The 24,286-nt window shown below is 33.9% G+C and overlaps 1 protein-coding gene and 1 long non-coding RNA gene across 2 annotated transcripts in view; one reads left to right on the top strand and one right to left on the bottom strand.

Annotated features, from left to right (window-relative positions):
- The window catches only part of beat-Ia (beaten path Ia), a 305,961-nt gene that overhangs the window by 48,531 nt on the left and 233,144 nt on the right, over positions 1-24,286 (bottom strand). The window contains exons 3-4 of the mRNA XM_067769264.1: positions 18,365-18,573; positions 1,524-1,659 (exon numbers count right to left, since the gene is read on the bottom strand). Coding sequence (XP_067625365.1) covers positions 1,524-1,659; positions 18,365-18,573 — 345 coding nt within the window. The remainder of the gene's footprint in view (positions 1-1,523; positions 1,660-18,364; positions 18,574-24,286) is intronic.
- LOC137239090 (uncharacterized) overlaps positions 1-24,286 on the top strand; it is a 247,546-nt gene that overhangs the window by 216,556 nt on the left and 6,704 nt on the right. The window lies entirely within an intron of this gene.

Genomic DNA, 24,286 nt, shown 5'->3' with positions numbered 1-24,286 from the left:
TTTTTTTCTTTTCTATTCATAGAGTGTCTTTTGCTCTATGTTTCTTTGCACTTTTTTTCAATTATTGCTTGATGTTCGTTCACCTTTATGACAGAATTTTTGCCGCGCATCGAACCATTCATTCAGTGCTTCAGAACTACATATATATACATTTTTTTTCACTTATTTTGTTTCAACTTTTCCGTATTTACCGTTGCTCGTTTTACATATACACTGTTGTCAAGCATTCAATTCTAATAGACCGACAGACAGACAGATAAATGCGCATACGTTGGCGCCAAGTTTGCATCAATGCTTGTCTGGCGCCAGTGACTGACCAAACACCCGCCGTCTCTTCATACTTTTGTTATCTCTCGTGAAAAGTCAACCAACGTTGTCAAGTGTCTCGAGTTTATTTTGCAATCACTTTATTTTTAGCTACTCATACCATTCCCCGATTTAGGGCTTTTCGTTCGAGTTTTTCTTCGTACGATTTAAAATTTGCTTTTACCATAAAAAATGGTAAATTTGATATGGATGCTGCTATGATAAAATGATGCAACGGCGGCTGACTTCGACAGGCTTAAGTTCAGCAGTGAAATATGTACATGTAATTGTTCGCAAATGGTAGTATATACCCAGAAGAAAAGTTTTCAAGCGCCCTTCTTGATAAGGCGTTACAAAAGAGCCTATAAGCGAGAGCGCTAAGTGTCTGACTAAAAACGGAATATGGAAAGCCCCGATAGATCTCTCTCCACAACGGTTCTCTGCATCTGAACTGAATGTTTTCGAAGCTAACATCTCATCACATCACCGAAAATGTACCGTCAAAAAAACTTTCCTCCAAGGCGCAGGGATAGTGATATTTAAAAAGACGGGTCTGAATTTGGAAATTTTGCGATCGAGTTTTAAGTAACTTCCCGGTGAGCTGAATCGAAACTCCGAAAATAGTTTAGAGTAATATTAAAATGCGATACTTAGGATCAACAAATTTTACTTGATGGGGCAGGGATTGAGTTATTTATAGATTTTTAGATAATCCATAAAGAGCGATAAATTAAAACCATAGCTTTTGCAAACTACTCATAAAAATAGAGCGCAATTTTATTTATTTTTATTTCAAAATTTCAAAATCAAAAATAACCATCATTATGTCTGTGTATAAGCAAACAAATTCTGCTGCGTTTTCATTCATATGTAGTTATAAAGTGTTTAAATTTTTGTATACGAGGTTTCATAACTAAGGTCTTTTACTTCGGTTTTACGTAAATAGAGTTCCAGTAACAACGACTTCAACTAAAATAATATTAGTAAAAGTTCCAATTGTTTATATATCTAGTTAAAAGAAAGACCCTGCAGAATAATCGAAATAATGAAGGCGGTATTCAAAAATATACAGCTTAAACTTTGTATTTCACGTTTTGTTGCCACAAAAGGAAAGTTTTATTCTACGAGCATTTTTTGGATATTTTCTTTATACCAATATTCGCAAACAATTATCATTTAATATGTAATATGTAGTTTTGCCTTATGCCAACACTTACCAATCACTTCCAGTTCACCTGCAGATATCTCTGTATGAAAGGACGGTGCATCAGCTGATACTTCACAGCTATACTTCCCTGTGGTGGAGACTGTCACCGCATCCAAGACCAATTGACTCTCATTCGAAGCAGAACGCTGCAATTAAAAAACGTACGAAACAAATGAAGAGACAATTAATAATTGAAATGAGTATTGAGATAACAGCTCAACTGATGAAGTCATAATATTTAATAATACATAACACTGAGAAAATTAATTAATTCCATATCAAGGAGAAAAAATTAAGAAAAACTGCAATGCAACAATCAATGAGAGCAAAAAAGTGCGATGTGTTGAATGTAAAAGTAAAATATGGGAACTTAAATGGTATGTAATAAAAGAACATAAATATGAAAATAAGTACAGATAGGTTTGTAATGATTGCGTTAATTATCGAAAAAGTATAGTCACAATTATATAATTATGTACGAATTCTGACATGGAAACAAATACATATATTTGCGTTTACCCTTGTTTTCATATATCAATAAAGTTTACTGTTGATGAACGAATATTTAATCGGAGGAGGTCTAAGGTTTGCCAACCTCTGTTTGAAATTTAGCTCAATATCGAACATTCATACACACCCAGTCTCAAATGTATTAAGTATTGATGCCCATTGATCACTACCATCAACCAAATAATTAATTAGGCTCCGAAGATCCGCTCTCTTCTTAAACAGTGTGGTATTTCTAGTTCTCAGAACAAGGCTACTTAATCTGGTGCCCCAATAAATTCAGAAAGCAAAAATTCAGAAACACATTTTTTCAGAAAACATTAGTCGCAACCCTTTTTTCAGAAAGACAAAATTCAGAGGTCAAATTTCAGAAGTGAAGAATCAGAAGTCAGATTTCAGAAGGCAAAATTCAGAAGTCAAAATTCAGAAAGTAACCAGACGACAGAAAAAACATTACATTTTTCTCAAAATTCAAAAACGTATACAATCTAAAATTTTGAATTGTGTCCAATATAAAGCATGTAATTAATTAATTTTTTTCGCGTTTATCTTTTTCAAATGAATTTACAATTTTTGTTGTTATATCGGCCTACTGATTTGTATAAGATCGCGGGTTTGAATCGAGCTCAAGGCCTAACAATAATTCTTTTATCATTATTGTTGTTATGATACATTTTTTCTTAATTGAAAAATTTTAAATTAGAATAGAAGAAAGAAACAATTTAGACAACTGCCAAAGCTCGTTATATAGATCCATTTCGGGAACTGATAAATTCCTTCATCGGCAACGTTTAGGCGCTATAACTATTCAGCTATCACAGCGGTTGTTTGTTTGTCTTTATTATTTCTACTTCTATTCAGTTCTTGCCAATTTATATTCCCAGCACTGCGACATCTGTTGCATAATGGATGTGAAAATTGGACTTGCGTCATGGCAATGATGCCATAGTGTCATATTTATTGACACTTTTTCCCCGTGCTCTGGGATGTATTAACAATTTTTGTTGTTTGAATTAAAAAAAAATGTATCATAACAATAATAATGATAAGATAATTATTGTTAGGCCTTGAGCTCGGTTCGAAGCCGCGATCTTTTGAATTTACAGTATTAAAAAAACCAAGTCTTTATATTTTTTCTTGCGTTTCCGATATGGCTCGCCTCCAGCTGAAAATTGCTGCAGCTTTGTTTCTATTATTGCCTGTTCGTTTGTTATTTTATTTATGCAATTAAATATGTTAGGGTGTGTCCCAAACACTCTTCGAATGACGCTGCGCCACATTGAAATTTGATTTCCGAATTTTGACTTCCGAAATTTGACTTCTGAATTTTTGTTTCTGAGTTTTGACTTCTGAATTTTGGCTTTCTGAAAAAAGGGTTCTGACTAATGTTTTCTGAAAAAATGTGTTTCTGAATTTTTGTTTTCTGAATTTATGGGGAGAACCACTTAATCTGTTGCCTTTATTAACCCAGATGAAATTGCGAAACACAGTCTTTTTGAAATATTTTGCAAGAATCCCCCAATTTTTCTTTTTTTATTTGATTACCTCTGAACAATGAACTTAAAATACTAATTTAATATATATTGGACCAAATTTAATTCGGTCAATTTTCCAAGTCGTTATTAAAATGTGAGTACAAAAATTTTATTTTAAGAAGAAGATATTGCTTAGTTTTTTGCTAGTATAGCCCTTTTTTATGATCTCAGCAAAACCTAATTGTTTGATCCCGCGTTTTTCAATCAGTTTTCGATTTTCATGTCATGTCAGTTTTCGATGTCATGGTCACATGCTTGAAACATTGAAATGGCTAAATATTGAGCAAAAACTGATGCTCAATACACTAATAATGATTTTTAAAATTAAACAGAACAGGGCGCCGATGTATTTAAAAAGTTGCATTCAGTATGTTAGAGATACACACCAATATGCTGTGCGGAATGCGAATGACTTTCGACTAGGATTACAGCGGACTACTGCAGCCCAAAACACATTATTATATAAGGGCCTTAACATATTTAACTCGTTACCTGATTATATCAAACGAGAGAATAATATTATGAATTTTAAACGGCTATGTATAGATCTTATTCGAGGCTAAAATATTTTTTATTACTTTTTACTTTTTATTACTTAATATATATATATATCATACACGTCTGTGAATTGAAAATGAATTTGTGATATTTAAAATTTATTGTCAAATCAAAAAATATGTAAACATATTAATAATAAATATCAATCTATCTATCTATCTATCTATCTATCTTAAAATGCGCATATTCAATATTAAACGCACTTCTACGCCTAAAAGCATGCTTCTTTTTTTGTAGCTGTAAGTGAAATTAATCTCTATATATAAGAACTATTTGAAACATAAATCTACGACAAAATATTAGCTAAACCACAAATATGTAGCTATTTGAGAAGGCTACAAAGTCGAATTTTAAGGGCTAGGTCCAATTGAACATTCCGGCGTTGCTATGATGTATGGGATGACGCCTACATATTATGAGGCAGTGCATGTGTAAAATTTGTACATGCATAACGTATAAACATACATACATAGAGCGAAAGATAGATGTGCCAGTATGCGAGCTTGTTAGCTGTGGTCTTTGGCAAATTTGCGGAGATCGCAAAAATGAATTATGCACGCTCGTTTTGCTCACTTTATGCTTGTGTAGAATGTTTGTATGTATCAGTGTGTGTCTGCCCTCTATGTTAAATGCATGCTTACACGGATATTAAAATGTATGTATGAATTTACATATATCCAAACACACATTTGTACATATTCTTTCAATGTTTGCTGGCGAGAAAATTTGTTTGCTTGCGGTTTTTGGCCAACACGTACAAAAATGGGAGGAGACACATACAATTTTGATATCGTAATGCTTCAATTTTTTGGGCGCAGAGATAACATATGACTGTGCTATAAATGCCAGATTCAGACCACTTTTTACTTCCTTTATATTAAGTCCATTTCAAATTGATAGAGCAGGGATCGTGATATTTAAAAACGTCGTCTGAATGTAGAAATTTTGCTTCAAGTTCTATTAGTTTTCCGATAACCTACAGACCTGAAGCTTTGAACATTTTTTAGAGCCATAATACCATGTTATGTTATTTAGGATTGTTATAATATTTAGAATTAAAAAATGTCCTGGATAGACCATGGTTTGAGTTATTTAAGAAATTAATTTAGAGCATGAAACTTGAAGCCTAACTCTTAGTTCAGTATATCGTGGAGCACGGATTGATATAATTAGACAATACCAGATTTGGAATTTTTCGATTGGCTTTAAAGTTACTTCTCGATGAGCTATATGTCTGAAATTTAAAACGTGGTTCAGAGTTCAATAACGCACGGATCTAGATATTTATGAGAATTGTACCCCTACTTCTAAGAAGCAGGACAATAGAGAAACAAAAAGAGAAATAAATTCCGGTAAGGTGAGCGGGTCGAGATAATAAAAAATTATGCGAAATTTGGAAACTTTCTATATATTATTATGTTACTTGCAGTAAAGCTAGAGCCCTGAAATTCTAAACAAATTTCAAAACCCACTTTCTATTAGCAAGAAACTTGAAACTTCGTTAAGAGCATCGAGACAATGCAACAAAAAGGTAAACGAGGCACACAAGCTGCGGTTTGATTCATTTATATAAAGGATATATTTATATAAAGAAAGGGTTTAAAATCTATTTTTCTACCTTTTATTTTTTCCATGTTAGCTTTCGTGAATATGCAGATTTATTTCTCGTTTGCAAATAGCTTTAAGCAATTACTGGGACTCTTTGTCATTCACTTTGTTCTCCTTCTTACGTACAGTACTATTATAGTTCTGTGAGTATGTGTATGTGTTGACTTGCGTTTGCACAAATGCAATCAGTTAATAATAGCGATTAGAGATGACTTTGTGGTTTTATGTCTCCACCCACGTATCAGCGTAAGTGCTGAAGTGTTGAGTTGTATATGTGATAAAATGAGCATAAAACGTGATATATTTGTGGGTAAGCCCTAAGGGAGTAAACAGTGCACACATCCGGCCATATATACATACATGTACTTATTTACGTATATTTATGTATTTTTAAATGTGAGTCATTTAACTTCAAAGAAGAATATTTTTCACATTTTTCAATCGAATTCCATAACACAAGGTCATTGATCACAATTTGAAATACCTTCGCTTGCTTTAATTTGAAAAGCATTAAAAGTATAACTATTTGAGTATTGCTACATTTTTGAATAGCCTCAAGGTTGTTGATTTCACTTAACGAATAAAAGGGTGTACATACTTTATTTCCCAGGTAAAAAAATATTGAGGTGAAAATGGTTGAATATTACTGAATGGATTTGACTGCTTGTTGTAGAGCACTTACGTCTTATGTGGATGACATCGATTCGAACCTGTTCAGACCACATATATATTTTTATTATATATATGGACTCATTCAGGCCAGTTCAGCCTATTTTGAGGTAATTTTATACGGCCAAAAGTGGGAAAGCAATCGGTTCCGATTTCGAAAAAGGCCTTAGATGCCGCGTAGCAATTAGGCTAAAAGTCCCAGCAGATGGTTCGAAATTCCGAAAAAAATAGTTTGGTGGAATGGCTTAGGAGCTCGAGTAGGTTTCAAAAATTAAATAAAATAATAAAAAAAAAAAAATTTAGTAAAACGGTTTTATTGAAAACAATACTTACATGAAGTAATAATAATACTAAAAGCTAGAAAATAATTAGGTAGGTCCTAGGTACTAGTCATCACACTCCTCATTAATCTAGGGCGTTGATCAGACAATTAAATAAAAGCGTTGTGTGCGTGAAATTTAATCCTTCCAAAGACTTTACTCGACTCTGCGCCACGTATGCTTGTCCCTCCTCCAACTCCAAAGTATTTTGATGTCACTTCTACCGGACTGTATGTAATATTTGTTCCAAATATGAGCCAAATCGGACATCATAGGCCGCTTTCTATTCATGTATGTATTATGTGTTCCAAATATGGACCAAATCGGGCCACAAATACGATTTTTTTGAATATCTCGATATTTGCACCACCTAGCGCGATTTTATTTTTCATAGGTCGCTTTCTATTCTTATATGTATTATGTGTTCCAAATATGAGCCAAATCAGACCACAAATACGATTTTTGTGAATATCTCGATCCTTACGCCACCTAGAGGCGATTTTTTTCATAGTTCGCTTTCTATTCTTGTATGTATTATGTGTTCCAATTATGAGCCAAATCGGACCACAAATACGATTTTTGCGAATATCTCGATCCTTTCGCCACCTAGCGGCGATTTTTTTCTTTTTGTTGCATTGTCATCGGGTTCTGAACTATATTCCATGTTTCAAGCTTGTAGCTTAGCGGGAAGTTACTTAAATTTCAATTACAAAATTCGTGCCAGCCAGCCAACCAACCAGCCTGTCAAGATAAACAAAACCGTTTAATATTAAAAAAAGAATGTTTTTTAAAACAAAAGCCTAAAATACGGAAGATCTTCATGAATTTTTATATTTTCTTATACCCCGTAAAGGCATTACATGGGAACAACTTCAACTTTAATTAAAATTAGATTAATGAATTATAAAATGGGAAGAATATTTTTTAGTAGCTTAGTAGCTTGTAGCTGCAATATTAACTGACTATCAGAGTTGTTAAGGAATGTAATAGCCGCGGAATGATATTTATGCATTCCCATTCCTGGGCTTACACTTTTGGATCCTTTTTTTTGGAATAATGGTACATTCTTTTGTTCATTATTCGTTTTTTAAGTCAGGACTAAATATTCCTTTTTGCAGTCCTCACGTGGAATAATAAAATTTAAAAGGATTCCTCTTATGGAATAACAAAATTTAAAAGCATTCCTTCCAGAAAAAAGCGCATATAGTTGTTGCTGCTATAGAATTTTCGGCATCTCAGAAATGCAATTGCAGTAAAATTTGAACTTTGTCTTCAGCGAAATATCGAAAGAATTTTAGCCTGCACCTAGTTGTAATTTACTTATTTTGAAACTTATTTGATGTTGCAAAAAAACCTAGAATATACGTAAATTTCAAGTACTCCTCATCAAATTCTAACGACCTCTTATTAGCAGTTAAGATATTAATACACCATAAACCACAAACATACATATGTGAATGAAATTTAGTAACTTTTTAAATTTCCGAACTAGTAAAAACAATTCCATAATTAAATAAGACAAATATAACTGAAGCTTAAGTCAAACAAAGCAATGCAAAACTTTTCGAATGCATTTCTCCGAGTATTGCAGTCCGATGAATGCAGTCTATGAAATAAAAAAACGAGGAATAAAAAAGGAATAATGACAAAAATTTTATATTCATTACACTGGACTAAAAAGTATGCAAACCTCTAGGGCTGCAATCAATGGAGTAATTATTTCATTCATATTTAATGCATTCGTTTGCTGAATAGTTACGGTTTTGATGTTTTGCCAAATTGTTTATTATCGTCCGATTTCTGTAATTTTAAAAAGTGTCAGATGTGTACCAAGAAACCCGAAGTAACCATGTCCGTAGACGGTCGGCTTAATTTTTTTACCGTAATCATTTTAATACATGGAAGTTTATATTTCTCTCGGTTAGTCATGCCGATACAAAATAAGGTTATAGCTTCTTGCAGCCAAGCATTAAAAACGTCTTGCAACATCTAAATTATACAAGAGAACCTTACATACAACCAATACTAACATCGTAATTTGCAGTTGTTTCCAATAACTATAACAACAAACTTGTAAATAAATATGACAATCTTAACTAAAAGCAAAGAAGCTAATGTACATTTTATTTGCCAACCCAATGAATCATTCCAGTGTTCTTAAGGGCAGATATTTGCATATATTTGTGTTTTTATGAAAATATGAGTATGAAGTACACTTGGATTAACTTTATAATATACAGCATAACATTAAAACATCTTATGCTGGCTGTTAGCACTGTTAGAAGCTGTTATTTTGTATTTTTTTACTGTCGTGTTTTAACATTATGAGTACTGTTGTGATTATGAAGCTCATTCGAAAGTTTTCATTTTAATTTTTGTTTGCAAGCAAATGCCTGATAAATGGCTTAGCGTTTATCTTGTGATGTTTCCATACTTAATACATATTCGCAAGTATGAATCCCACAAAAAATGGTGTAAACAGGTCTAACCTAAAAGAAAATTTGCCGCAAACAGCGCTACTAAAAGACCATGGTACCAAAAAGTGGGGACTTTAATGCGATATTCCTCCTGGGAGACGAAGGTCGAGCTTTTGTTCAAATTTGTTTTGTGCTGCACTGCACAGTGAGGAGATATAGTTTTGCGCTAGTTTTTATTTTCTCTGCAATTCTAATAGAATAATTTTAGTGATCTCTCAGATAAAGAACAATACAAAAGAAACCAGCATACAAAAATAACGAATAATGTATGTAAATACTTTTGGCTTTTGAATAAACCAAAAATGAAATGGGTCTAAGTTTTTTGATGGGTGCCAGCAGCATATACATCAATATGTCGGTATATATATAGATATGTAGCTTATGTGTTGTTCTTCTATATTGCGTTTCCGTATAACTTCATAATATCGGTCAAACTTGTAGTGTAGATGGTATTTGTGTGAATATGCATATGCCCCAAAAGTGGCTTAACAAACTTCATAAATTTAAGCAAATTTTGTTGACTGGAAGTAAAAAGCAATTTACGCATTTTATCTCTTGTTTACATACAATTTGTTTCATAGTTTTCTCTATGGACTTCCGCAAGATTTCCATTGGCACTGAAGTATGCGTCTTGTATTTATACTCAGTTGAGCAGAGCTCACAGAGTATATTAACTTTGATTGGATAACGGTTGGTTGTACAGGTATAAAGGAATCGAGATAGATATAGACTTCCATATATCAAAATCATCAGTATCGAAAAAAAATTCGATTGAGCCATGTCCGTCCGTCCGTCCGTCCGTCCGTCCGTCTGTCCGTTAACACGGTAACTTGAGTAAATTATTGATTAGTATTTTTTGACCAGAATTATTGAACTTAAATAAGCCATTGTTTAAAATAACAATCGAGCTCTAGACCAAACATATTTGTGTCTAGTTAAACCGAAACCAAATAATATTTTGTATTACGAAATGTCTGTATTTTATATATAATATTTTTCTTTTGAAATTAAATTCAAAAGTACTTCTCATTAACGGTATGCGAACATCTTTTCTCAATACACTCTAATATAAATATATATATTCGACTAGAAGGAGAGCTGAGTTTTAAACTTTTCCAGCAAACGAGTATACAACCAGAGGAAGAAGCAGTTAGGTTTAATGCTTAGGTGCAAAATTTATAATTTAAGTTTTTGAGATTCAGTGGTGAAGTATTTTTCTGTATTTTGGGGAATAGGAATGGAATTATTTGCCAGAGATTCGAAGATTGAATGAAAACAGAATATTAGAATACAAATATAAAAATTGAAATTTCCTCACCGCATGCTTAAATCTGATGTAGGAATGGTGGTAGACTAAGTACATATTTGTTTAACATAACGTGATTCGCATCTGGTGCATCAAAAAATGCTGTTTAAGAGTGGAATAAAAAAAAATATTGCCACTCGGCATGACTTTGTATAAGCATTGATTGATACCTGCCAAAACGTTCGACCATATACAGGGTTTGTCAATTGAAATGCCACCAACTTTTCGTGAGTATATCTTGAAGCATGTCAGCTATGTCAAATTCATACGTCGGTATTATTTATTTATAACCGCAAGCACCTGAGTCTACGTTTTATTGTACAAAGCTATTCTCTATGTTATGTATGGTCGGAAAATGTAATAGGGTGATTGTGTAATAGTATTATTGAATGTAAAATTACAATCAGTTATTTGAAGCTCGAGACTTTTTGTGAAAATGGAAACAGGAGGGCTAAAAAACAATACACTTTAGTTAATTTTTTTTGTACAAGTCCAGGGGAATGAAAGGTTAATTGGACAAAAAATGTAGTTTAAGTAAAAATTATATTTTTTCCCTCAAGAGAAAAGTTTTAAAATGTTCCAAAAACTGCCGGCGCAAACTGTCTCTTGGCAGGTTTTAAATCAAGTTGATGGGAATCAAGAAAAACTATGGAATCAGCGTTTTCCCAATAGCTTCCCGGAAATTGTCGCATGTTCTTAATGTAAACATGTTAATTCATTTAATTTACTCCAAGGAAATTAAAGCAATAAACGCTACTCAAAAAAATGTTTGTGTTTATAAATATCAATATAAGTACGTTCTTGAAATCTACATTTAACGTACCCTAATAATTCATTTTAAATGCTTACATAGTACATTGCAGTTGTTTTCAAATAAATAATTGGTTTAGCTCTGTTACTGATTGCAAACATATGTATTGGGGATGTTACTGAGTTACGATTCCGACCGATCCCGAAATGTCGTAAACCTCGATTGATTTTTAACTCTTACCTTGTTTATACAAATACCACATATATATTTGCTTAGTTTTTTCCAAAACTTATTACATTTTATACCCTAAAACATATTTAACCCTTCATTTGGTGACCTTTTTTGATTTGTTTGTTATTGCGATATCTCTTGATAGGAGGAAAATTTGGGAAATTTCTTACATTAATTTGTACATTAAGCAAAATCCCTTCAAAAAACTAAAGAAGCAAGATTTAGCCTAACCCAATAACTGATTGCAAACAAAGTTACGTGGTCGACCATAAGGACATTCTGTAAACAGAGCTTTTCTTCTGAGCATAAAAAGAAATCATCGTATAAAAAATAACAAAAATGATAATAATTGGATACCATTGATCTTTTAGAACATTAATGCGAAGTTTTGTTTTCCTTTATTTTCTATGCCGATTTCAAATGATAACTGCCTAAAGACTGGTATTATTTTATGGAAAGCATTTCATGCAGGATAGCCTAGTTGAGTTGTTCTCAGGAAAGAAAATGAATGGTTTTTACTTGAAACCTTGAACCATTTTACTCAATCATAAATTAATCAAATGAAAGAAGGATTAAATTCTGGCATATATATAACAAATAGAGACAAGCCGAAGACTATTTATAGCCTAAAGAACATGTTAATTTTCATAAGAAGCCGCTACAAAATAACGAGGAAACAGATTAAAAGAAGTACCCTGCATATTGTTGCTATAGATGAAAAAATAAGCCCACAAAACATTATCAGAAGAAAAGAAAGTAACAGAAAAGCTTTCCGAAAGATTTACGGACATCTTCTCGGCGACTACCGTGGAAGACTTTATGAATTTTATGCAGAAATTAATAATGTCTAGCGAATTCAAACACAGCGGTAACGCTTGCGTAAGAAAAAGATTTTGTGGTCCACAAAATAATCTTATCGGAAACTCCCCACGGAATGAAAGGAAGTGGGAGGCCCCCTTGCCACAGGAAAGAACAGGTGGAGAATTATCTAAGTTCTGTTTAAATGGTTAAGCGCCAGCTAAGTATGTTTGTACGAAAATGTTGTGCATTTTTTATGTTTTCCAATCCAAACACTTCTCTCCTAATGGAATCTTAACGTTGCCGTTGTATGCCGGATATAAACTGACAGAAATGTTTATAACTAAGGAGCATTATGTTAACGAATTGCCAGCACTGGTAAAAATACGCAACTAAATTTATACCGCTGGTTTACAGAAGATGCATTTGGGCCGCATTCTCCATTTCCAACGGCGTTTGATTTTCTGAAATAACTGCTACAGACATATTGGTTTCTTAAATCCTAAATTTTTAAATAGGCCACCTTGCGCTATACATTTTTTTAAGAAAAGAAGACGCCATTTGAAAAACGTTTTGCCTAAATTCTTGATGTTCCTTTGCCCGGGATTTGAAAGGCGCAGTACGCTACCACCTCACCACTGTGGCATGCAACCATATACATATGCATTTATGAGCTAACAAAGTGAAATACAAAGCAAATATTTCCAAAAAAAAAGCAAAACTTACCCAAAGCGTGAAAATGACACCAGCAAAAAGATCAACGAAAAGTCTTAAATTTAAATGTAGCAAAACAAACGAGAATTCGGTGGAGTGTAGCAATAGATATCATCTCTATTAAAATGACAAAAAAAAAAAAAATTATGTATGGTAAAATTTGCAAGGTACGTCTGGGAATAAAGGCAAAGGCTTAAACAATATGCTATGCCCTGTCTTTGACATTTTAAGTTAATATGAAGCTTTAAGACCGTAGATACTAATCCAGATATGTACCCTGTCTTTGGACATGGTCGTACCATGATGTCAAAATATCAAGAAACAAACTGTATAGTTACTAAATACGTTGGTATGCGTCCGTATTTATATATAAAACAAAATTTTGCACAAAGGTTTAATGGGGTATGATAAATACGTACAATGGAGAATAGAAGTGTACGTGAAAGTGAAGTATACTTGAAAATATGTTGCAATTTCTTTAATAAATAGACAGCTAACAACAAAAGTTGAATGCATAAACCTCTTGAATTTCTTTTAAAATGGAAAATTTATGTAGATACAAATATGTTTGATAATCGGAAGATACAGAAAACCAAATTACTTGTATAATGGGCAACTATTCATAACTATTTCATTTCTAATAGAAGTAAACCGTTAAATTTGTATTTTTATGAGTTTAATTATATATATTGCATTCATATAACAAAACTAAATCTAGATAATTCACACATATTTACGAATGAAAAAAAAAACCACGAGCAAGTGAAATCATTTGTCACTTCTTCTAAACTTGAATTTTTTTGCATCTTTGCATCCTTCATATGTGCTAGCATTACATAAGGATATCTGCTTTGAAATGACTGTGTCACGCAATTTGTTTAACAACAAACATAAAATATTAAAAGGTTATGAAATCACACAAGCACACCGCTAAACAAAAAAGAGCAATGAGTATACTTATTGTGAAGTGAAGATATGAGAAGAGTGTCTGCATGCCTTTGTTTACGTAAACAAAAGTGAAAGATTACATCAAGACTCTTGTGTTCATTCTCAACTTTTTCATAAGTGTTAGTTTTTCATGTTTAGTTTCCCCACACAGTAGCGAACATATTTTACACCAGTCCTTTGGACATTCACTGTGTCTAAGCTTTGGACAATTGAGGGCGAGCAGTTTAATAAGAGTTATAACTGAGTAATTTTATGTGCTTGTAAGCGTATAAGTCGTGGCACAGTGGCTGACGTACCCGACCAAACGCCCGGGGTTGCGGGTTCAACTCCCACCAAGCATTCCCTTTTTTTTAATTTATAAATTATTATTATTAATGGACTGTATTGAGTTTATGGGGTTTTTGATTTAATGTATTCAATTTATTGAGTTGGGTAGTTTTAGTGTTATTGGTGTATTTAAGTCATGGGAGGATGCATAGCATCAGTACACCTTTATTTATTTATTTGTGTTTATTTTAAGGGATTCAGTTTATTAAGTTGGGTAGTTTTAGTGTTATTGGTGTGTTTGAGTCATGGGAGGATGCATAGCATCAGTACACCTTTTATTTATTTAATTTGGGGGCGAGAACTGGGGGCTCTGAGGCTTCGCTCTACTGAGCCACCTCATCCTCTATTTGAAGAACCCTTTAAAATGTGATATGGAGGCGAGCACGGGACGGCTCTGAGGTATTGGCACCCCATTTTCTACAAGAAAAACCTCTATTTATTTAATTTGGGGCGAGCGTTGGGCACTCTGAGGTTTCGCTCTAATGAGCTACCTCATCTTCTATTTGAAGAACCCCTTCAAAGGGTGATATGGAGGCCAGCACTGGGCTCTGATGTATTAGCACACTATCCGAAGAACCTCTATTTATTTAATTTGGGGCGAGCGTTGGGCACTCTGAGGTTTCGCTCTAATGAGCCACCTCATCTTCTATTTGAAGGACCCCTTCAAAGTGTGATATGGAGGCGAGCACTGGGCTCTGATGTATTAGCACACCATCCGAAGAACCTCGGTTTTAATTAAAAACTCAAACTATGTCTTTAGAATATTTCACTAACCAGTTGAGAATTACAAGCACACTCAATGGCTACTGAAACAAACGAACGAAAAATGTTCATAGTTTAAGTCGCTTAAACACACTGCATGTAAGTACACGGCGGATGAGCGACCTCCAGTTGCACCAAAAATTTTGAAAATAAAGATATTGCATGCGTGAACTTCGGTGGAAAGCAGCGGAGCGTAACAAAATTCTAGTAGGTCACTTTCACCACACCAAAAACTTTAACACAATTTTTAACATAATTTAAGCACAGAAATACACTGACTGGAGTTTTAGTGAGTAAAAGTTAAAATTCTGAACACATTGGCTGAATAAAAAGTGTACAAATAATTATTAAATAACAAATACAGACAGTGGTAGTTTAACAAATTCTGCTGTGGTAAGTGGTGAATGTGACCTACTAGAATTTTGCGAAGCTTGCCTCACACGGTTTTTCGTCTATGCAATGTCTCTATATTATATCGTTTCTGATTGCACCGCATACCGACTTTTTAACAACTACGTGAGCAATGACACGCCATATTTTACTGGTATCTTAAGTTTTGAAATGTACAGAGCAAACATGTTGAATTTAGGCATTTTCTTATTTATATATTGCTTTTAAAGTGCGATCCATTGCATAAATTAAAAAAATGCTGTGAGTTTAAAGCAACGGTCATAAGGATCATATCGAACATTAAGATTTTAATTTCAGGTATTAAAAAATGGACGTTTTATAACATCGAACGTAATATTTTAAAGCAATAAATGGAATTAGTAACCACGCATTTTACCTTCGAAATAGCGAGAAAAACATTCGCGTAGATGGGTAGACTATGCTAACTAGGTGATAGTAATTACACAGATAGACAAAGTTTAGACCAAAACCTCAACCAATACTTTTCTGAAGAAATTCGGTACGCTAAACCTCAATCCGGTTTCGGAGATTTTAATTGGCTTTGGTTTTCGAGATATTTGTACCTGAAAGTGCTAAAGACACATTTTCAGTCATATTCACAGCGCTTTTATTCACGAAAACTACTTTTTATCACAAGACCCCATATAACATTTGAAAGTGCAACTATCTCCCTTGAAAACGTTGTTTGAATCTTTCGAAAGAACCTTTTGTGATTTGAGATATTGTTTGTCAGACTGTATAAGTTTGCGATTTTTCTCTACACAAATTTTTTTCACAAATCTGAAGTAAACTTTTAGGCACGTTAGTCACTTAATAACTGCATGTAGACGGGTTCAGAAAATCAAGGATTTTCTAAATAAAATGACATTAGACTATTAAAGCAGAACATTAAAGATACCATTAATTATATTGATTACTTCATCCGCTTTAATTCTCTGGACCCACTATAAGAATATCTGCCTGAAAATGTGCCACACATATTGCTTTTGTTCGCCGCGATCAAGGACGTAGATTATAAAAGCATTTATATCAACATTACAAATGTAAATATCGGAAAAAATTAAAAAGCATCTCTGAGAGAAATGATTGCGCGTTAAAGCGGCATACGTCGTTCTTAATGAAATTTAGTTTTCTTGACAAAATTACATATTGAATGCGGCTCAAAAACGTGATTCTCGTAGCTTTATTTAAGAATATCTCGAAAACAGGAACAAAAATGAAATGTGAAATAGCAACAGTGCAAAATAAAATTTATATATTTTTTAATTTCGTTAGTCTGGAAAATTTACTAAGGCTAAAAGTAATTTAAATACAAATAACGCTGTACAACAGAAATTGTGATACAAAGAAACCTGAAAATTTTGTACAAAATCTAGAGGGTTTAGGTCTTATACACTTGTGCACGGCGAGGAATTCGCAAAATCATTCATATTACCAACTACTATATATTTTCAAAAACTACAGAAATGGCATCTTAAATAGCATGACACACTTTTTTATTGTTGATTTTTCCAAAAGAGTAAGAGTTAAACTTGCAACGATTTTCAGACAACCCCGCTCAATTTAGTTTGGTCCTACTTCATTCTCACAAGATGAAAATTGGGTACTAAGTAATACGCATTAAACATTCAAATGTATATCCAACTTTGAATAAATTTTAAATTAAAAATTCACGAAATAAAATGGAAGTAAAATGCAATGAATAAAATGAGAAAGAAATTAATTTTAGAGACATAATATTCAGCAAAAACAATTCATGCAAGAACAATACAAAAGCAATGAATCTAATAGTAAAAACTTTTTAATTTAAAAAGCACTTATGTAGCTCTCCATTTGCTCTTTAGTTTTGAGCGTCTTGAAGACCATATTCAACACTTTTGGAAATAAGTATAAACTTCATTGGGTTTCATGGCCATGACGACAACTAAATGACAACAAAGTGAGCAACTCACTCTACGCGCTGCATTGATGTCTGCTTTCAGGCGTAATAAATTTTACACAAACATAAAAGTTTCACCATAGCAAAAAGAGTTAAATAATTTTCTGGCATTCTTATTTTCAGCGAATGCCGTACTTCGTCTACTGTATCCCCGTCACCACCATAAGTTGACACTCCTTGAAATAGAGAATTTAAGTGAACAAATATTGTTTTTAATGTTAATAGACGGTATTTTAATGTAGCAAATGTCGGTGGGATTTTTAATTATTGTTCTTATTTGTTTGTTATTAATATGTGTACTTATATTTTTAAAGAAATGTGACAAAAACCACTGGTTTAAACAATGTAAGTGATTTAATATTGAACATTAATACCAATTATTGTATATGTAACATATATGTTTTTCGTATTTAATAAATAGATTCCCTGAGGAAGACACGAAAATGTGTCGAAACGCGTCGGAAATAAAAAAATAAACTTGTTTTATTTAATTAAATCGGCCTAAAAGCTCCAAATTCATATTAAATAGATAAGTGATCAACTTTCACGGTATTAATTGTGGTTGCATCGTTTATTTGTCGCCTTCGTCTGGCGTCGAAAATTACTTTGCATGCTTGTCGAGAATGTAAATTGCGTCTATTGAAATATTGGCATTTATTATGGACATTTTTTTTAAATCCTTTTTTAACCGGGCACAGAAAATGCCAATCAACAACACAATTTAAGATGAAGGCCACGAGTTCATCATCGCCATATAAAATGTTGCTCATTTTCCACTGGCAAATCGGCGCTTCCCCCACTTCTGGGAAGCAATTAAATTGAATGTCAATAATAAAAATGAAGTTTTTTAGGCTCGAAATCTTATGCATTTAAAGCCTAAAAAGAACTCACTAAGCACTTAAAGGTGAAATAATTCTCACATTGGTTTTTATTTTCTCTTTTGTCCGCCTAATCTACATTTGAATGCAAATCAGTTATCTCTTTACTTACCTCTACTCTTACGCCAGGGATTTGATAGACTTTAATGGCTGGCGTTTCCTTTGGTGTAAAACTATAGAACTCTCGCCGTCCCTTATACCATTTCACCGAATAGAGACTATCACCCTCTAAGTCATAGAGACAATTCATTGTCACTTTTTCACCACGCCTCGCTGCATGCGGAATTTTAACGCGCACATCACGCAATGCAGTAACAAAATCTGTAAGGAGATAAGATGAGTGAGTGATTACTAATTGGATGTAAATTTAAATATGGTTAGTATAATCAAGAAGAAATAAACATACATAAATATGTCCTTATTTAATCAGTGATTGGACTGTATTTATGTTAAAATTGATGGAAGTATGTAGAGATTTCAAAGAGATAACAAATAATAAATTAGCATTAATTGTAGTTGCCAAAGCTTATATTTGTGTGTATATGTATATGAGTATATATATAGATACTAGAAGACCCGGCAAACGTTGTCCTGCCCTAAATTTGGCCTATCTGCATACATTTTAATAAGCTTTTTCCGTCTGACTCTGCCCTTCCCCCCTCTACACTTATTCCTAATCCTTTTATTCACTCCCTCCGTCTTTTTCGCTTCATCTATCACCATCTTCGTCTCATTCTATCTTTTTCTCAATCTCCTTCTCTCTTTGCTCTTCTCTCAATTCCTTCTCATTCTTCTGCATCCCTTATTGCCTGTCCCAGAGGGTGGTATGTATTTTATTCCAGTCCCAGTCCAACTCCGAGTCTCAGTCCGAGCCCTAGTCCTAATCCCAGTCCCAGTCCGTCTCTGGATAATATATTACTTTGTACTAAAGCACTCATAAAGAGCTTTCATTTGATATCCATATTGTATAAACACTGTCTAGGCATTCACTGGCCCACGTTTTGGCCTATATCTCGAGATCATGTCGAGACCAAGCCTGTGTAGTAACCACCGCGTGAGGTTTACGCAACTTGTGTGAAAGTTTGAACAAAATCGACCAACGCATCTCTTCAAATACCGGCGACCAACTAACACACATTTTAGCCTTTCTTTTTATATATATAGATTTTTATTTTTACACTTCACTATAATATTAAAAAGAAATGCAGATTTTCGTTGCTTTTGAAATTCGGCTTAAAAATTGCAAATAAAACAACTAAACACTCTCCTGAATTAAAAAAAATGTCATAGTACCTCTAAATCGCGGGCCCCTCTGAAACCCCCACCCTCTCGGCAGGCCTGGTGACGTGCTATATTTGATATCATTCACTATAATATTTTTATTGATAAGCAGGTTGTTTAATTAAGCACCAAGCAATTACACGGAGGTATATCCGCACCTCCTGAAAATATGAGTGCCAATGCGTATACGTAACATTTTATTATTACGTATAAACAAATAAAAAAAAATTGCAATAAAATATAATTGCGACTATAAACTGACATATGGCCTATCCTATATTTCAACTTAGATCAAACTACATACGGGGTGCAAAACAGATTCAAAATCGGTTCAGTAGTTTAGGAGTCCATCGCGGCCAAAAATGTTGTGACACATGTTTTTTATATATTAAGATATATTCGTATATACACCTCACTTAATCCTATAATGCACTGGTAGCGGAAAACATATACTAATGCACTAACGTAGTTTTGAGTTGGCTAAGTCAATAGTGACAGATATGTTAGAAGAAAATACCAAGTAAGGAGGTGGATCTTGGAATGCCAAATCTAGACTAGATTGTATTACAATAGATACTGTGTTTTCACCTATATTAACCTATATAACGCCCTGACTTAAGAACAAAGAGGTGTATCTTTAAATGCTAAATCTAGATTAGATTATATTACAATAGATACTGTGTTTTCACCTATGTTAACCTGCCGTTCGGAACCGGTATAAAACATGTAGGGTCCGTTCCGCCAATGTGTGGGAAAAATTAAAAAGCACCACGGCGCAATAGGAAGAGGAGCACGGCCTAAATCTTCTTCAATGTAAATGCGCCTAGTATTTTTTTGTAATACACCAATATAAAAAAAATGCGAATTTTACCAAAAAGATTAAAATACAGTATTTTCCTAGAATCAATTTGAAGTATTGAAAAATGTGCAAAAGATTTTTTAAATGGAAATTTAATATAAGAAAACGTAAATATGTATGTGAAATGTGTAAATGAGAACCTGCTGATGTTTTCTAAAATCCAAACGACTATTCTAAAATTCAACTGACTTTCCAATATTCAGTTGACTATTTCTAAGCTACAACTGGAAATAGCGCAGTTGTACTATAAAATATTTATGAAGATATGTGTTTTGTACTATCCCCGCAGCGAATCGCACAACGCAGCCTAATTCTGTCCCCTCGCAGTGCTTTCAACTTACACTTTTAACATTGTGATGTCCTACGAAATAGAAATTGCCCTCCTTTGAAGACCTTTTGAAAATGTTCTTAATTGGTTCATATTAGGTGGTTGCAGTCTTTTATTAATTATTTTAATATAATTTATAAGACCTCAGCGCCGTTGTGTGGCTAATAACTGTCCCGCTCTTCTACCGATTAACACAGTTTGGACGTAGTCATTACACCTATAGCCGTAAACTGTCGCTCTGTGTGACTGTCACCCGTATTCCCTGCATGGATACTTAAGTACTTTTTTCTATTTCCCAGATTTATCCTCTTCTATTGGCAAATATTATAACTTCTAGTCAGGCAATGTTGTCTATGTATTAGAATTTGCTTTGTTAGTTATTAAAATTTATGGTTGACTTTGACAGCTCCGTACTACTTCGGAGAGTGAAATATACGGTTCTTAAACGTACCGGCTTGTTTGTATGTTGCAACATAAAATTCATGTTATTGGTTAAAGCAGTTCGTTGATACTTTTATTTAATAGTTTCACCTAATTTGAAAGTAAAAGTAAAAGCTATAAATAGTTGAATTGAATGGTTCTTTGGCTTAAACTAAATCAATATTATTTCATATATAGTACTATCAGACCCGGCAGACGTTGTTCTGCCCGAAATTTGATATATCTGCATACATTTTAAAAAGCTTTTTCCGTCTAACTCTGCCCTCGCCCCTCTACACTTTTGCTAATCTTTGTATTCACTCCTCCCTCCGTATTTTTCGCTTCATCTATCTCCATCTTAGTCTCATCCCATTTCTTTCTCAGTCTCCTTCTCTATTTTCTCTTCTCTCAAGTTTTTCTCATTCTTCTTCATATCTTATTGCCAGTACCAGAGGGTGGTATGTATTTTGTTCCAGTCCCATTCCGAGTCTCAGTCCCAGTCCCATTCCGAGTCTTAGTCTCAATCCCAGTCCCAGTCCGTTTCTAGTCTACTTCCCGGAAAAAAGCATCGTAAATACTAATATAGGCAAATCTATATACCAAATTTCAGGCAAATCGAATAGGACGTATGTAAATAGGAATGTGGGTATTATTAATTCATGTCTTTATTTCGGTATACAAAATTATCTGTAGTAAAGCACACATCAACAGCTTCAATTTGATACCCATAATGTAAAAACGCATCCTAGTGTTAACTTGATCCACATTTTGGCCTATATCTCGAGACCCTAGTCACCAATAGGTATGAAAACTACACTGTACTAAAGCACTCATCAACAGCTTTCATTTGATATCCATATTGTATAAACACATTCTATGGGTACCCGAGTCTACGTTTTGGCCTATATCTCGAGACCCTAGTCACCAATAGGTATGAAAACTACCCTGTACTAAAGCACTCATCAACAGCTTTCATTTGATATCCATATTGTATAAACACATTCTATGGGTACCCGAGTCTACGTTTTGGCCTATATCTCGAGACCCTAGTCACCAATAGGTATGAAAACTACCCTGGTCTAAAGCACTCATCAACAGCTTTCATTTGATATCCATATTGTATAAACACATTCTATGGGTACCCGGGTCCACGTTTTGGCCTATATCTCGAGACCCTAGTCACCAATAGGTATGAAAACTACCCTGTACTAAAGCACTCTTCAACAGCTTTCATTTGATATCCATATTATATAAACACATTCTAGGGGTGCCCGGGTCCACGTTTTGGCCTATATCTCGAGACCCTAGTCACCCAGGGGTACGAAAAATACCCAGTGTCAAAGTACTCATAAACAACTACCATTTGATACCAATATTGTACAAACACTTCCTGGAGTTACCCGGGTCCATGTTTTGGCCTATGTCTCGAGACCCTAGTCACCCGGTATCGAAGTACTTATTATACAAACCTTCCCCATGGAAAAATACATATGTACACCAATTTTCATAATAATCGGTCCAATAATTTTTGAGTTCATCGATGACATACATACAAACATTCATTTTTATATATGTATGTATGGCTAAACCGATTTGGAATTTCAAAATCAACTAACCATCATCTCTCCTTCCTGTATCTTTCCTAAAAATTTCATGGCAATCTTTCTATCCGTTCTCGAGTTATGGAGTGACAATCAAAATGTACACTTCTTTTTATATATATAGATATATTCTTAGACAAGCAACATAGAAAATAAATACGGATGATATTGTTTTGAAGCGAAACGCCATTGTGTTGATTTTTTATGTGTCCAAAATTTATATACAGCTAAAAAATTCTGAACTTTACTGTTTTTAATCTCCAAATTCTAATGAATAATTGTTCATGGTCACAATTAATTGGGCCTTAACGGCCGATGCGATTTTGGCAGTTGCTTATTAAGTAACTTCGTTCATTCTTGTCTGGCATTTGATCGGTGGAGAACCGTATTTTAATGAGGATCGCGGCGAGACGTTTGTTCATAGTCGCGAACGACCGCCAACCCCTAACTCTATTTTTCTGCGGTCTTCAAGGAGACACCAAACAGCCGAGTATCTCCTTTGAAAGGGTTCAACTCCCAGTTTTGTTGAAATATTGGTATATTTGTAAATTCTAATGAGAAAATATTTAATGGAAGGCGTTTTACTCCTCACAGGCCCCGCACACACTCCGGTAACGGTAACGCTTGCAGCCGCACCTTATTGGGAAAAGAAGCTGTAAAACTTGGACGTGTGTTTCGAAGTAACCCCCAAGCCTCCCTCTCTTTCTGCCGATTGATTACCGAATCTTGCACCTACATATATTGGTCAGCACTAAGCATACCGGTGCAACTGAAATTGCTTGCCAACCGACACCGCCACACCAGATGGCCTTAAATCATTTTACTAAGTAATTACGATAGGTCCATATTTTGCAAAATACAAGTCATTGATTTAAAATACCAACTTAATCTTTAAATAAATATACATTTTAAACTTTCGATTGTCTAAATTCATTTCAAGTGAGCAGCACACTGGCATATTTCCTTTGTTTTTCTTTATGAAAGCAAACTAGGTCCAAACAACATGTAGGTACTATACTTCGCTCGAATATTTTAGTAAATATTTCACTCTCTCAATATAACGACTTGTCATTCTAGTTAACACATTCACACGCTCACGTACTTATACAATGTCAACTGACTTCACCCTTCCGTCGTTAGAAACTTTCTAAATACTTAGGTACATACTTAAATTTCAAAATTGTATTCTATTGAGAGCAAGTGCATCCACTTCATTTGACTTTATGTCAACAAAAGTTCCGAAAACTTGAATGGGAGTTTGTAGCGAAATTCTGGTATACTGCGGATATAGTGGGTATAGCGGCTTTTCATCTTGTTATTCAGGAGATGCGAATATAGATAAAATGTGCAACTAGTCAACATAACTATTATATATTTATGTACGTAGCGCGTAGGAGTGTTGAACTGCGTACATATATATCTACCCAGCAAAAACTGGCATGCGTGGCTGTAAGCAATAAGGAATACTTGTTTGACTCCTGATATATAAACCTAATAATTAGATTAAACAGTACATCATAAGCCGTATAGTAACGCCTTATTTCA

The sequence above is a fragment of the Eurosta solidaginis genome, chromosome 2, assembly GCF_040869045.1.
Source record: "Eurosta solidaginis isolate ZX-2024a chromosome 2, ASM4086904v1, whole genome shotgun sequence".
Taxonomy (NCBI): Eukaryota; Metazoa; Arthropoda; class Insecta; order Diptera; family Tephritidae; genus Eurosta; species Eurosta solidaginis.
This window is presented reverse-complemented; position numbering and strand designations above follow the sequence as displayed.